The 15,381-nt window shown below is 59.0% G+C and overlaps 1 protein-coding gene across 3 annotated transcripts in view; it reads left to right on the plus strand.

The window, feature by feature from the left end:
- Positions 1-3,437: 3,437 nt before the first annotated feature.
- LOC112410833 (pyridoxal phosphate phosphatase) overlaps positions 3,438-15,381 on the plus strand; it is a 21,778-nt gene continuing 9,834 nt past the window's right edge. The window contains exons 1-17 of one of the 3 annotated variants that reach the window (XM_024761618.1): positions 3,438-3,834; positions 4,990-5,032; positions 5,265-5,369; positions 6,513-6,589; positions 6,917-7,028; positions 7,120-7,196; positions 7,698-7,836; positions 8,396-8,464; positions 8,618-8,708; positions 9,130-9,275; positions 10,243-10,354; positions 10,723-10,804; positions 10,895-10,975; positions 11,490-11,606; positions 12,138-12,235; positions 12,570-12,735; positions 13,754-13,848. In XM_024761618.1, coding sequence (XP_024617386.1) covers positions 3,776-3,834; positions 4,990-5,032; positions 5,265-5,369; positions 6,513-6,589; positions 6,917-7,028; positions 7,120-7,196; positions 7,698-7,836; positions 8,396-8,464; positions 8,618-8,708; positions 9,130-9,275; positions 10,243-10,354; positions 10,723-10,804; positions 10,895-10,975; positions 11,490-11,606; positions 12,138-12,235; positions 12,570-12,735; positions 13,754-13,848 — 1,669 coding nt within the window. In that variant the 5' untranslated portion in view covers positions 3,438-3,775. Of the gene's footprint in view, positions 3,835-4,989; positions 5,033-5,264; positions 5,370-6,512; positions 6,590-6,916; positions 7,029-7,119; positions 7,197-7,697; positions 7,837-8,395; positions 8,465-8,617; positions 8,709-9,129; positions 9,276-10,242; positions 10,355-10,722; positions 10,805-10,894; positions 10,976-11,489; positions 11,607-12,137; positions 12,236-12,569; positions 12,736-13,753; positions 13,860-15,381 lie in introns of all 3 variants that reach the window. The other 2 variants (XM_024761617.1, XM_024761619.1) reach the window with 2 other exon arrangements.

Raw genomic sequence — 15,381 nt, forward strand, 5'->3', positions numbered from 1 at the left:
TTTAAGGGGGGGGCGGGGGGGGGGGGACAGGGACCAGCATTTCTAGAGTCTTCAGGCAGTGCCATCTGGTACAGCAGGAGAGCACATGGATGCTTTGGAGCCTGTCAGATCTGCTTTCTAACTTGGCCTCTACCACTTAGCCGGCTAGGGACCTGGGCCAGGAGCCTGGGTCTGCTCACCTATAAAACCACACGAGGGCTTCCCTCGTGGCGCAGTGGTTAAGAATCCCCCTGCCAATGCAGGGCACACGGGTTCAAGCCCTGGTCCGGGAAGATCCCACATGCTGCAGAGCAACTAAGCCCGTGTACCACAACTACTGAGCCCACATGCCACAACTGCTGAAGCTGGCGCGCCTAGAGCCCGTGCTCCGCAACAAGAGAAGTCACTGCAATGAGAGGCCCGTGCACCGCCACGAAGAGTAGCCCCCGCTCGCTGCAACTAGAGAAAGCCCGCCTGCAGCAACGAAGACCCAACACAGCCAAAAATTAATTAATTTTAAAATAAATAAATAAAACCACATGACACCAACCTCACTGGAGGATGTGCTGAAGTACATGACAATAAATGCCATTGACCCCAGGCTGCGGGACACATTTAGGGGGAAACTGAGCAGGAATGGGGGTTAAAAGGTCTTTCCGTTACTGACTTCGCAGGCTGAATAATAAACAGGGCCAGGCACTGTCCTAAGTAGTTTACAAATTAATTTATTTAACCCTCACAACCCATCAGGTAGATGCTATTATTCTCAAGCTACCGAGGAGACACAGTTCAGAAAGGTGAACTACCTCACCCCAGGTCACCCAGCTGGTGAGAGCCTGAGCCCAGCCAGCCAGCTCCATCCACACCAGTAAGCTCTGTCTCTTGGGTTGGAAATAAACGTCCATCGATGCGATGTCTTTGCTTGCCATTCAAGTCGGCTGTGTTTATTGAGCTCCTGTGACTATGGCATATTGCTAGGCCCCTGATTTCAGCCTAAGCCAGACAAGGCCCAGGCCCTCCTCAGGAGGAGACCCAGCAAGTCATTAGAGAAGGGGTTGGCTGGTGACCTCTGAGGTCCCCTTCCGCATCTGCAGTTCTAAAGCTATGATCTCAATATCCACTGATTGAAACCTCTGAGTCCAGAAGTCTCTGATGACAACATCCTTCGAAAGAACAGCCAATGACCCAAACTTCAGGGCTTCCAACCTTTTCACGATTCAACATCTGAGTGTGCTCGAGCCTAAATATACCCAAAAACATACCCCTCACCCAGCTAAAAGGTACAGCAGCCCCATCCAGGCTGGACATGGAGGAGCCAGGTGCCCTTCCTGCAAAGGCTCTTGGGTCTGGCTGGAGGGGAGTCTGGAGCCCAGATGGGAGGCCCAGAGCTCACGTGGCCTGATTATACGGCTCAGTTGTTTCCACAGCAGCTGCTGCTATAACCCACATAGATTGACCCCTCCCCAGGCTGCAGCTGGGGGCTCAGGCCCAGGCAAGACTAAGAGGGACAGGGGTAGAAGCCAGGCCTTGCCCTCAAGGACCTTTAGAACAGCTGGGGAAGTGGACAAGCCCAGACCAGTGTGGTCTGGGCCAGAGGCAGGGCTGGAACAGGATGGGGACACCATGTAGCCTGGAGATTTCCCAAATGGCAGGACAGTGGCACCTGGTGTCAAGTTGCTGCCTTGGGAGTCTTCAGTTTCCTAATTCTGCACACAGTAGGTTGTGCGCATTGCGGAGACAGGGGAAACTGAGTCACCACCAAGTTCTGGGATCTGTCCAGTGAGGGAGGTGGAGAGGCCAGGACTAGAACCCAGACATTGCAAAGCGCAGCGCCACATTTTAAGAAGCCAAGTCGGGACTTCCCTGGTGGCGCAGTGGTTAAGAATCCGCCTGTCAACGCAGGGGACACAGGTTCGGACCCTGGTCCAGGAAGATCCCACATGCTGTGGAGCAACTAGGCCCGCGAGCCACAACTACTGAGCCCGTGAGCCTAGAGCCCGCGCTCCGCAACAAGAGAAGCCACCGCAATGAGAAGCCCACGCACCGCAATGAAGAGTAGCCCCCGCTCACCGCACCTAGAGAAAGCCCATGAGCAGCATCGAAGACCCAACGCAGCCAAAAAAAAATAAAAAACAGAAGCCAAGTCTATACTGGACTCTGATGTCTCCCTCCATCGAGGCATTCCTCAAGCCCTGCCCACCCTAGAATCCCCTCCAGGGGCCTTCCAGCTGGGAGAAGGGGAAGTGGGCAAGGAAACCTAGCCTGGGATCAATCCCCTCATCCTGGCCTAAGCCTTTGATCCAGGAGCCTCCCAACTTCCGGCCAGGATTCCACACTCAGGTTCCCTTTGCAGCCCCTCCCCATCCCACCAGGGTCTGCCTGGCTCTCCCTTTGGAGAGTTGGAGGGGTGGCCAGTGTCCAGCACATGCCCACTGTGTGCCAGGCCCATGTTGGGCCCGGGGCACACTGAGATGTCTGAGGTGGAGGTCCTGCCCTCAGAAGTGCCCAGTCTGCCCACCCACACACAGTAGGTGCTCAAGTAACCCTCAAACTGAACTGAAACTCCAACAAGGCAAAGTGCAGTAGGTGTGCTAGGACCCTACCCCAGGCCCCTCCCTCTCCCCCCATCTCCCCACCCCGGAGCTCCTGATGCCCAAGGGGTACAGGGGTTCAGAGTAAGAAGAGCCTACTGTTTGCCAAAGGCTCTCATCTTGTATTAACTGGCAGTTATGGAGCATCTGCTGTATGTCCCGGTGTGTTTTGGGTGGAGAGCCGAAGAAATTACTACAGTACTGAGTTTGGGGAGGTCAGAGCAGTATCCACGTCCTTGCCTTACAAGAAGTTAGGGCAGGGACTGAGGAAGTCTGCCGGGGAAGGGATTTCACAGACAGCGGAAACTCGTGGCTGGGGCTGGAAGACAGCAGGGTGTCAGGGAACTGCTCTGGGAGGTTTCGCTGTGGCTGGAGGGTGGTGGGGACCCCCGTGAAAAGGGCGATGGGAGCAGAAGCATGGGTGCTGGAGGAGCAGGCAGGAGTGTCTTATCCACTCTTCCAGGTGGGCAGCGTCAGGACAGCTGACCCACAGGCCATTAGGGACAGTGAGTCCAGAGTTCCAGGGAGTTGTCCAAGGGCACGCTGCAGCAGCGTGGCCCCAGGAAGCCAAAGCCTCCAGCCCATCTTCCAGCAGGGGAGCAGGGGTTGACCTTTAGCTCAAGGTGGCCAGGAGGTCCTTCCGGAAGGGAGTCTAGGACAGCATCCTTTGGGAGGCCTAGATGGGCCTGTCCTTGGCCTCTGCCTCCTAAACATGGAACGCTGTTTTCCCTTTAAGAGGATGCCAAGGTTATTTATACCCAGGGCTTGCAGGCCGGAGGGTGGGGCAGGAACCCAGGAAGCCGGGCAGGCGCGGTGGCAGGAACGGGCTTACCTGCTTCCCGCCACCGGGGCTGGGCGGGGAGGAGCGGGGAGGAGGGGCCGCGCGCACAACCTGTGGATCTCCAGGCGGCCGGCGGACCCACACTCGCCGGGGCCGTAGAGGGGGGCGCCCTTGGGGGGCCCGGAAGACGCGAAAGAGCGAGAAAACAAACTTGGAGAGAGGAGTGACCTGGGGGCCGGGGGCGGAGTCGCCAGCGGGGGAGGAGAGAGTGAGCTGCAGCGAGAGCGCGGCTGGCCCAGGAAGCGGAGAGCGCCGCCCACCCACCCGGGGCGAGAGAGGCGCCGCGGGCAGAGGCAGGCTGGGCCGGGGGCTGTCGGGCCCTCGACCCCCACCGTGACCCCGCAGCCCCCAGCCCGCCCCCAAGATGATGAAGAGGCAGCTGCATCGCATGCGGCAGCTGGCCCACACGGGCAGCTTGGGACGGTGAGTGTCAACCCCTTCCCTTCCAGTCCCATTCTCACCCGGCAGGACCCTAGAGGAGGTGGGAGGCCGGGGGGGAGACTGAGGACAGCTGGACAGCCACCTTCTGACTGGCCATCTCTTTTCCTCCCCTCTGAATGCCATCCCTTCTCCTAGCCAGAGCAGGAGGGGCAGGCGCTGACTTTTGGGGGAAGGGGCACCCCTACCCCTGACTGGAGGGTGGGTGGAGGATCAAGGATGCTGGGTCTTCTCTGTCTCCATGAGCCCCTGAGTGGACGGTCCTCCCTGGCCTCACTTGTCCCCTCTGTACAAGGGGGGACTGTTAACCATCTCTGGTTGCCTGCGGGGGAGGAATGGTCAGGGCCCCAGACCTTGGGGGAGCAGCAGAGATAGGGTCCTGGCAGCGATGGGAGGAGGGGCCGCCCCTGCCCTGCCCTGCGCCTCTTCCTGCCGTCCTCCAGCCCAGAGGCGTCCTTGCTTCTCTGTCTTGCTTCTGCTTTTCTCAGCCTCAGGTGGAAACATCCCCACATTCCCACCACAGTCCCTGAGCTGGTGGTGTGGAGGGCGGAAATTTGGGGAGCTCCCAGGGCCTGTCTTCTCTCCTCTTCCCCCTGCGCTGGGGGTTTCTCATTCCCTGGGCTCAGGGGAGCGGACTGGGTGCCCACAGGCCTGCTGTAGGCACACACTGGCACAGATGCCTATATGAGCGTGGACAGTCAGGCCGACTTGCTCGGAGCCTTAGTGTCCCCACGTGTCCCCGGGCAGGGGCCCAGGACCTGCCCACCACCACAGTCCAGAGCCCTTTGTAACCAACAGCCCAGGAGTCTGAGCTCGCACACTTCCTGTTCTTGGGGCAGCCCGGGCCTCCTCTCCCCAGGTCAGCAGAGGAGAGAGGCGCCCCCAGTCCCCGCTTCGGTTTCGTCCGCCCTCTCTGGGGACACAGCCCTGGGTGGAGGAGGAAAAAGCCCGGTATCCTATTCCCGCCCCCATGGAATGTGTTCCGACGGGGATGAGGCAGGCGGGCCACCCAGGGCAGCCTGACTGGGAGGGGCGCTGGAAGCATCTGAGGTTCAGGTGCCCTGTTTGCAGTGGGGGGGCAGGAGGAGGCGGGGGTTTCCTAACCTGGGCCAGCTCAGCAGAAGCTGTCTCCCCCTGCAGCACCCCGGAGACTGCCGAGTTCCTGGGGGAGGACCTGCAGCAGGTATGTGCCTGGGCCGGCAGCGGGTGGCAGGGCAGGCCCATGCAGGCTGTCAGCAGAGGGCCAGGCAGGGATGCCAGTCGGGGGCCCGAGTTGAGTCATTCCAATGCTGTTGGCAATGGGGTCCCCAGGAGGAGGGAAGAGAAAGGTAGTTCCTGCTCTGGGGGAGAACAGGACAGTGGGGCATGGGGGACAACAGCCCCCCACGATCCATAACCCCTGGACCCCCTCCCAGGTGGAGCAGCGACTGGAGCCGGCCAAGCGAGCAGCCCACAATGTCCACAAACGGCTGCAGGCCTGTCTGCAGGGCCAGAGCGGGGCGGACATGGACAAGCGGGTGGTGAGTGGGGGTCCCAGGGAGGAGGGGCCTGGGCAGGACACCTCTGTCCAGTGGGGCAGCGGGGTCGGGGCTGGGGTCTCCCCACTAGTCTGAGTCTCTGACACCAAGGGGGTGGAGACTGCTCTGTCCCAAGGCTCCTCCGGCACCCCACTCATGAGGTCCTATTTCTTCCCTATCCCCTTCTTGACGCCGCCCGCCTGCACCAATCTTCTGAGCCACAGCCAGGCTTCTGACAGCACCTGAACCTCTCTGTCCAATCAGCACCCAGAGCAGGTTCTCACAACTGGGCAGTCTGTGAGGGCTTCCTGAAAGAAGTGGCATTTGAGCTGGATTTTGAGCGTTACTCACTGGTGTTAACCAGTAGCCAGTATTTATGGACTGATTACTGCTAGTCTGTTACTAGGATATCTCCATGCGTTGCCTCACTTAATGTGAAAACAACCTTAGGAGGAGGCGGCCCTTATTAGCACTGTGTACCGAGGAGGAAACAGAGACAGAGAGGTAAAGTGACCCACTCAAGGTCACACAGCTGGTAAGTGGCAAAACTGAGATTCGAATTCTGGTCTCCCTGACCTAAGCTGGTGCTCTCTACAACGCTAGGTAGGAATGTGGGGGGGCAAACTTGTAACTGGGCAACAGTTCCGTGTGGCCAGAGCAATAGGGAACCGTGGAGGGTTTTGAGCTCCGCAGGGGCTAGGTCAGCCACAGATGCCCTACGGCAGGGGAGAGGGCCCACTCTGAGGTTGTGTTCCTGGCTCCTCCGCCCTCCCTCTAACTGTGAACTGGGGCAAACTCCATGCCCTCTGTTTTTAGTTTTCCATTCAGTGATGGGACTTGGTCCATTACTCCTTCCTGCCCAATCATGTGCCTTCTGGGAGGGGGCAGGGGGGCCTCAGATGGGTGGGGGCTTTGTACATGGTTACGGGGAGCTGTCACCTCCACCGTGCCTTGTCATCTTCCTGCTTCTACTGTCACCTGTGTCCGTGGCCCTCCTGGGTTCCCGCCTCCCCTGTCCACGCCCAGGGCCTTGGTGGGGATTCTGCCCCTAGGAGACTCGCCATGTGCTCAGGCAGGGGCGTGGAAGCAACCCAGTGGGCGAGCACACGCGCTCACGCTCACAGCCGGCCCTGCCCTTCCCTGCAGAAGAAGCTTCCCCTCATGGCTCTGTCCACCACGATGGCCGAGAGCTTCAAGGAGCTGGACCCCGATTCCAGCATGGGGTGAGCACGGACAGGGACCTTGGCCCTCACCTGGAGATGCCAAGGAGGGATCTGGGTCAGGAGAGTGTCCCAGTCAGGGAGGGCATCGACGGTGGAAGGATGACCAGGCTGGGAAGAGTGTCTGGGCTGGGAACAGTGTCCGGGCTGGGAACAGTGTCCAGGTCAGTGAGGGTGGCCAGGCCTGCAAGGGCGTTGGGCTCAATGAAGACGAAGGAGAGATAGAAGAGACAGGGGGTGATGGGGAGGGAGGAGGCCCCCCTGCCCAGTCTCTCCAGAGGGGGGTGAGGGGCTGTGGGAGCCCGGGCCCACTGGGTGCTGTGTCCACAGGAAGGCCTTGGAGATGAGCTGTGCCATTCAGAACCAGCTTGCTCGCATCCTGGCTGAGTTTGAGATGACCCTGGAGCGGGACGTCCTGCAGCCGCTCAACAGGCTGAGTGAGGTGACCCTGCCCCCTCCCTCTGCCCCCAGCTTCCCCAGCCTCCAGCTCCCACCTCCGCAGCCCGCTGAACCCTTCCTGTGCCCGCCCCCAGGAGGAGCTGCCAGCCATCCTCAAGCACAAGAAGAGCCTGCAGAAGCTGGTGTCTGACTGGAACACACTCAAGAGCAGGTGGGAGCCACAGCCTCTAGGTGAGGTTCACGCCTACTTCAGCCTACGGATGTGGCCACAGAGCTTCGAGGCCCTTCCCCCACCAGGAGGACGCTGCAGGGCCCACCGAGTTCAGTGTGTGTCCTTGTGCGCACGCCTGGTCCTTAGGAAGACATATGGGGACAGTGCATGTGAGGGTGCCTCTGTGCGCGTATGTGCGTGTGCTTGTGTCAGCTGGGGTACCCAAAAGCCCGGGATAGCGGGAAACAATCCTCCAAGATCTCTGGATGGCGGGAGGGGCCCCACCCTCCACTCTGGAGGTGCGTGGCCATGATCACCAAGCCCACCACCAGGGGGTGCGCCAGAGCACTCTGCCCAGGGTGGGCAGAGACCCAAGGCCAGTTCAGCTCTGGGATTTGCATCTATAAATTCCGGAATCCTATGTGGTCAGGCCTATGGAGGGGCCCTTGGCTCTGGACATGCGATGGGGACGTAACCACCCCACCTTGGGATCATCCCCAGGCTCAGTCAGGCAGCTAAGAACTCAGGCAGTGGCCAGGGCCTGGGTGGCGGCCCGGGCAGTTACACCACCACAGCCAACAAGGCGGAGATGCTGAAGGAGGAGGAGGAGGAGCTGAAGAGGAAGGTGGAGCAGTGCAAGGTGAGGGGCACTTGGACTTCCTGCGTGTGTGGTGGTGGCACGGGTGGGTGCTGTCCCCATTTCTCAGATGGCAAAACTGAGGCTCAGAGAGGTGACGTGACTTGCCCCAGGCCACATAGCTAGGAAGCAGCAGAGCCGGGATTTGAACCCAGGCTGTCAGGCTCCAAGGTCTGTGTACTTAACCATCACCTTGTAGCCACTTCTGTCTATACCATACGCATAACACCTGGGAGGGAGAGCCGCCTGTTCACCGGAGTCTCAGTGCGTTTGCTAAGTAAGTGAATGAATGAACGAAGGGTGGGTGAACAAATGAGGGGTGAGTAACACAAGGCACTGTGCTGAGGATATAGGGACACAGAGAAGAGGACTAGAAGCTGTAAAAGCCCCCCAAGAGTTCAAAGGGGTCCCTGCGGGCTGGCCCCAGGAGCAAACCGTAAGCAGTGAGAGGAGAGCTGGTTGTGACCCTCCCCGTACAGCTTGGGCAAGTTGCTATCCCCTCCAAGCTTCCCCGCTGGGCCCCAGCCTCGCTGGTATAAGCCCTCCCCTCTCTGTCCCCAAGGACGAGTACTTGGCCGATCTGTACCACTTTGCCACCAAGGAGGACACCTATGCCAACTACTTTATCCACGTGAGTCCAAGACCAGGCTCCTGCCACCCGGAGCTCAGGGGCCACTGAGACCCCCTGCAAGATGGTGGGAGGGAGGGGTGTCTGCGTCTGTGGCCCCTGGGGGAGGCTCAGCTTCCCTCACTTCCCCCCGGGGGTGCCCCCTTGTCCCCATAGCTCATGGAGATTCAGGCCGATTACCATCGCAAGTCTCTGAGCTCGCTGGACACGGCCCTGGCTGAGCTGAGGGAGAACCACAGCCAAACAGGTGGGGACACGGGCAGGCCCCGACCCCCACCCCTGACCCCCACCCTGCTTGGGGCACGTTAAGAAGCTTGCACTCCATCACAAAAGGCAGCAGGGAGCCAGGGATGAGTTCTGAGCAGGGGGGCGCTCAATTAGATTTGCGATGAAGAGATTGCTCCGGCTGCGTGGAGGATGGAATGAAGGGGCAGGACTGGAACCCTGTTAGGAGGCAGGAGGGAGGTGACTGTGTCCCGGACTGGGGTGGGGGCAGTGGAGGTGGGCGGATTCAAGAGATGTGTTGGATAATTTCAGGATGTGTGGCATGGGTGGTCAGGAGGGAGGTGGTAGCCCCTTGAGAACGTCTGGGGATGCCCCTGTCTGCCCTGACCTCGATGCTCAGAGGTGGGAGGACCCTGGGCCGCTGATCTGTCTCGTCCCTGCAGACCCCTCCCCCTCGATGATGGCCGCCCCCTTCTCCAGGGTGTATGGGATGCCTCTGGGAACCCACCTGCGAGAGCTGGGCCGGGACATCGCCCTGCCCATCGAAGCCTGCGTCATGATGCTGCTTTCTGAGGGCATGAAGGAAGAGGTGGGGCTCACTGGAGTGGGTGGGGAAGGAACACCAGGGCCCTCACTCGGTCCCACACCTCCCACACGCTGGCTGTTGCTGGCACCTGTAATCTCACCATTAGCGTACAGGTGCCGGGAGAAGGCGTGGCCTCCTGCTGAACTGATTCCACCTCCCACTTAATGATGCTCACGTGGGCTGGGCACTGTGCCATCAGCCCTTTGCGCTCCTTGTTCCATTGGATTATCCCAATAACCCTTGGAGGGAGCCCTCATTGGCTCCATTTTGCAAGGGGGAGGCAGAGGCCAATGGGTAGACGTGCCCAGCAGGTGAGAAAGTGGCGGTGAAGCCGGAGACTCCACGAGTCACAGCCACACGCTGCCCTCATCCATCCTTTGCACCTCGGTCGTGCTGGTGTATCGGCTGCTTTCCTAAGGACAGACCCTTAGGAGGTGGACCCCACCCAAAGACAGACCTAGGCTTCAGGACAGTCCTGCTGGGCCTCCTATCTCCCTTTCACTCCTAACCAGACTCCTGTCTCCCCACGACTTTTCTGAGCTCCTCCCAGACTTCCCGGTTTTGTTTTGGTTTTTTTTTGCGGTACGCGGGCCTCTCACTGCTGCGGCCTCTCCCGTTGCGGAGCACAGGCTCCGGATGCGCAGGCTCAGCGGCCATGGCTCACGGGCCCAGCCGCTCCGCAGCATGTGGGATCTTTCCGGACCGGGGCACGAACCCACGTCCCCTGCATCGGCAGGCGGACTCCCAACCACTGCGCCACCAGGGAAGCCCCTAGACTTCCCCTTTTGCTCAGAATCTTAGACCTTAAGAGTCGAGAGGAACCACGAATACGGTGGTGTTCACTCTGCCCACCAGCCCAGTGGGCCCCCGAGGCCTACTCCAGGCCATGAGTGGGCCAGGGCCTCCCAACCGGGGTGTCCTGCCCCGCCCACCCCTCTGTGATCCCCACCTGCCCCCTCTCGCACCTCAGGGCCTCTTCCGTCTGGCCGCCGGGGCCTCGGTGCTGAAGCGCCTCAAGCAGACAATGGCCTCGGACCCCTGCAGCCTGCAGGAGTTCTGCTCTGACCCCCACGCTGTGGCAGGTACCTGCTCTGAGGAGCCCTGGGTGGAGAGGCTTCCCCCCAAATCCCTTCCCTGAAGCTGCCTGAAATGATCCCATGATAGTTTGGCTTAAGGCCTGATAACCTGCCAAGAAGACATCTGAGGAGACATAGGAGTCCTTAATGTTGAGGTTCATGGTGAGCCCCCTGAAACGTGTGTATGTTTTTCTGCGGACAACATCACTAGGCTTCATCATTTTCTCAAAAGGGCCCGTGGCCCAAAGAAATGATCAGACCTAGACACGTTAGTGTGAACAAGAGCTAAAGGTTCCTAACATGGAGAGAGCTGAGGACTGGGGGTAAAGTTGGGGGCTGGGAGGGCTGCATCTGAGCCCCCGCCACCACTCCAGGTGCCCTCAAGTCCTACCTGCGGGAGCTGCCGGAGCCCCTGATGACCTTTGACCTCTATGATGACTGGATGAGGGCAGCCAGGTGAGGATGGCGGGGGGCAGGTGCTGGGGAGGATGAGGCTACAGAGGGGCCACCCAGGGCGGGCTCACCAGGTCTCTGCCCCGTCCACAGCCTGAAGGAGCCAGGAGCCCGGCTGGAGGCCCTCCAGGAGGTGTGTAGCCGCCTGCCCCGTGAGAACCTCAGCAACCTCAGGTGAGCCCCCAGCCCACACCCAGGCCTCCCCCAGCCAAGGCCCAGCTACCACTTCAGGGCCATGGGCTGGTATCCTTGTCCTAAGCAATATTTCGGAAAATACCACTTTGATGTATTAACTGTATTTTTGTTATACGAGACATCGAACTGAACACATACCTTGAACCTGGAAGCCACACCACCCGGCTTTAAATCCCACCTCTGCCGCTATGTGGTCCTAGGCTAGCAATTTAACTCTCTGTGCCTCGGCACCCTCATGTGGAAGACTTGGAGCATAACAGTCCCTACTCTGTAGGGTGGCTGGGAGGTTCTCAACTTAGTGCCTGACACGTAGGTGGTGTTCAGTAGGTCAGCTAACGTAACTAGTAAAAATGTTCCTAAACGTCCCGTGTGGTGTCTTTGCCACTCTTTGGCAATCCCAGGCTGGAGAAGTCTCAGGTCTCGGGGGGCATCCATGGGTGTTCATGGCCCAAGATGCCCTGCCCCTGGTCCAAGTCCCCCTCCCACGCCCCAGGTACCTGATGAAGTTCCTGGCACTGCTGGCCGAGGCGCAGGAGGTGAACAAGATGACACCCAGCAACATCGCCATTGTCCTGGGGCCCAACCTGCTGTGGCCCCCTGAGAAAGAAGGGTGAGTGGCCACAGGTTGGGGGGAAGGTGGCAGTCCCCTCCCCCCCCAACATCTGCTGCTTACTTTTCCCCTGGGCCTCAGTTTTCCCATCCTTGGAGTAATTGTCAAGGCTGCTGTGACGAGCGGCCAAAGGGATCATGGATCTCATGGGGCTTTGGAGATAGGCATTTTGGGTAAAGGCAGTAATGGGGTGCTTGGTGGCCTGTTACGGGGAGCTGGGAGCCCAGAGATCTGATTCTAGCGCGCCCCCCCCGCCCCCCACCTTCCAGAGATGGGCCTTAGGAAGTCACTCTGGACCTTCATTTCCTCATCTGTAAATTGGAGAGAAACGAGACAGACATTGAGGATGTTTGCTTTGGGAGTTAGATGAGATAATAAACGGAGAAATGTTTTGTAAACTGTAAAGAGCTGTGATATGTGAGGGGTTATTCACCTGATCCTTGTGTCCCCAGTGCCCAGCACAGGGCCAGAGAGTTGGGGTCACTAGACTTTGCTAAATGATGACTCACTTTCACTTTCTTTTTGTCCCAGGGACCTGGCCCAGCTGGATGCAGCCTCCGTCTCATCCATCCAGGTGGTGGGCATGGTCGAGGCTCTGATACAGAATGCAGACACCCTCTTCCCTGGAGGTAAAGCTCCCGCCTTTGTGAACGTGTCCCTTTTCGTGCCTTCATCTGCCCAGCTTGGTGCCCTCCAGACTCAGCTTCAGTCCCTGGCAACCCTGCAAACTCACCACGAGGCCTGGAGGAAATGGCTCCTCCACTCTGAGCCTCAGTTTCTCATCTGTAAAATGGGGGTGATGATGCCTGCTTCGTGGGATTCTTGTGAGGCCCACCTGGGAGTGGGAAGGCGAAACATGGTCCAGACAACATCCGGAGAAAGGGAAAGTGGTCCCAACACCGGCTGAGGAGGGGAGGCCTGAGGAAGCTCTGTAAGTTCAGATCTACTCCCTTCTGTCTGCAGATATCAACTTCAACGTGTCAGGCCTGTTCTCAGCGCCTGCACCCCAGGACAAGGTCAGCGACAGGCCGGCTTCTGAGGAGCTTCCATCGATTGCCACACCCACCCCGGCCCCTGTACCAGCTCTGGCTCCGGCCCCTGCCCCAGCCTCAGTGGCTCTCAAGGAAAGGTAAGGACTGATGGGTGTGAATGGCCCCTGTCCTGGCCTTGAGATGCCTAGCCTGAGACACCATCTCTCAGGGTGTCCAGTAGCATTTTAGGAAATATAATTATTATATTTTCATCCCAAATACCAGGTTTCCCAGTTTGGAGTGGGTAGGATAGAGACCTCACAGGCATATTCTTCTCAACCTCTGATGTGTTCCCTTCTGTGTTATATGGTTCTTTACTGGGCACCTACTGTGTGCCAGGTGCTGTTTCAGACCCTGGAGATTTAGGGAACTAGGGAACTGATCATTTTGGAATGTGTAAATTCTGTACCTTCCAGTCTTCTCTTTGATCCTTTAAATCGGGAGGTTTAACATGGTGCCATGTTGCCTCCGTACCCAGCGGGTATTGATCAGTTATCACAGATTGCCCAAACCATGAATTTCCTCAGATGAGCAAGACAGACAAATGCTGCCCTTAGAGCTCGCATTCCAGGGAGTGGGGAGACAGAATCAACCAGAACACCGATAAAGACACAGTATAATGTCAGGCGGTGATGTGTGCTACGAAGGACAGTAGAGCAGGGTCGGGGGGTCGAGTAGGGAACAGGAGTCAGGCAAGGGGGGCTCAGGAAAGGCCTCCCCAAGGAGTAGCCAATGGAACAGAGCCAGGAATGAGCCCTGGCCTCCTCCCCTGCTTCTCGTCCGTTCTCTGGCTTCTAGTGGCCAGAACATCCCGTAAAGATCACATGGAGGCTGAGAGCTGAGATACAGGGGAGGCCCTGCTTTCTACCCCACATCTTGGTCACATGAGGGACCTCAGACACTGTCGCAGTGTCACACAGCAGCCAGGGCTCAGTGGATACAAACTCTGGCCCATGCCAGAAGCGTCTTATCAGATCCCACGCCCAGCCACAAAGTGGTGGAGAACAACTCCTAGGAGGACCCAAACTCAGCCTGTTGGCTGGGAATCTCCCCAGGATTCCAGGAGTCCTCTGGGTGATGGCCAAGGCTGACCCTGACCCTCTCCTTCCCTCGCAGGGCAGAGTCTGAGGCACCCCGCAGACCAGCCTCCCCCAAGGTCAGTAGGAGCTCCCTGGAGGCAGCGACCCCAACAGAGGACATGGCTCGGAGGAGTGAGTTGGCTGTGGGAGGAGAAGGGGGGCAGAGGGTGGGCAGGGAGAGGGGCCGGGCAATCCCAGACTGTCCCATGTTTTCAGAAAGCCAGGGGAGACCAGGAATCCAGGTGGCTAAGGGCCCAGGTTTGCTGCCGGACACTCTGGGTTCAGATTCCAGCTCTGTGACCTTGGGCAGGTGACTTCACCTGTCTGTGCCTCAGCTTCCTCCTCTGTGGAATGGGACAATAACTGCACCTGCCTTGTAGGGCTGTTTGGAGAATTAAATGGTGCTGCCTGGCCCATACCCAGCACACAGTAAATGCTCGATAAAGGTCAGCGATTGAGTGTTGGGGGCAGTGGAGTTCAGTCCCTCAAGAAGACCAGGGATCACAGAGTGGAGAGGGAGGATGGGGTCTTCAAAAGACAGCGAAGGAGGGCGGTGGTGGTGGTAGTGGTGGCTTGGTAGCCTCCTTCTGAGCCCCTTTGGTGCATTCACCTGTTCAGGTGGCCTAAAGCCAGGCAGGTGAGGAGGCCGAGGGGTCAGGTGCAGAGTCTGCCAGGGTAACTAGGACACTTGGGACACCCAGCCCAGGAGGCTCTAGAGTTTTCCACCCGGATGGGAGTAGATGGAGCAGCATCAGGAGCCTCTGGACCAGCAGGAGCTGGCAGGTCGCACAGGGATCTCCTTACGGGAGGGGGCTTCTAGCCACCTTTCCTGGATGGGGTGCAAGCAGGATGTTTGCTCACTGGAGCACAAGTCAAAGGACGGTCACAGCATCACCTGCACTGGTCCTCACGTCAGCCCTGGGAGGTCAAGGCTGTCATCTTATCTCACCGATGAAGAAACTGAGGCTCCCGGGGGCAAGTGATTTGCCCAGGCCCTCCAGTGGGTGGAGACAGAGCTAGGACCAGGGGCCAGATGTCCTGCCCCACCTAGCCCCTCGGCTGCCTTGTGAGGTTGGACTGTGCAGGGGGATCTGAGCGCTGGGGTGCGGCAGTTCTGGTGGGCTTCTGAGAGGAAGTGAGGAGGACCCAGGTGGCAGGTGGAACACGCAGCAGTTCTTTATTCAGCAGCTCTGTACTGAGCACATACACTGCGCTAGCCAGCTGGACGTCAGCTGGCCTCACTCAGTTTACATTCTAGTCAGGGAGACAAGCAGTAATCGAGCAAAATTAAAACTGACGAGATCATTTCAGAGGGCAAGAAGTCCCATGAAGAAAATACGACTGGAAAATATGCCAGTAACTGGGGCAGGGCGGGGGAGGGGCCCTCTAGCTGAGGACAGACGTGCACGGAGGCCCGAATGGTGAGCAGCCAGCGTGGAAACTGTTCCCGGCAGAGCAAACGGCAGATACAGCAGATTCGAAGATCCCAAGGTGGCATCGAGCTTGGGGATTTGCCGCAGGCAGTGTGAACGCCTAACCGCCCCTCTCCTTCCTCCACAGCCAAGCGCCCAGCGCCGGCCAGACCCACCATGCCGCCCCCCCAGGTCTCCAGCACCCGCGGCTCTCCTCCAGCCCCACCCGCGCCCCCTGGCTCTGGCAGCCCTG

Source organism: Neophocaena asiaeorientalis, unplaced genomic scaffold, assembly GCF_003031525.2.
Source record: "Neophocaena asiaeorientalis asiaeorientalis breed wild unplaced genomic scaffold, Neophocaena_asiaeorientalis_V1.1 scaffold473, whole genome shotgun sequence".
NCBI classification, from domain to species: Eukaryota; Metazoa; Chordata; class Mammalia; order Artiodactyla; family Phocoenidae; genus Neophocaena; species Neophocaena asiaeorientalis.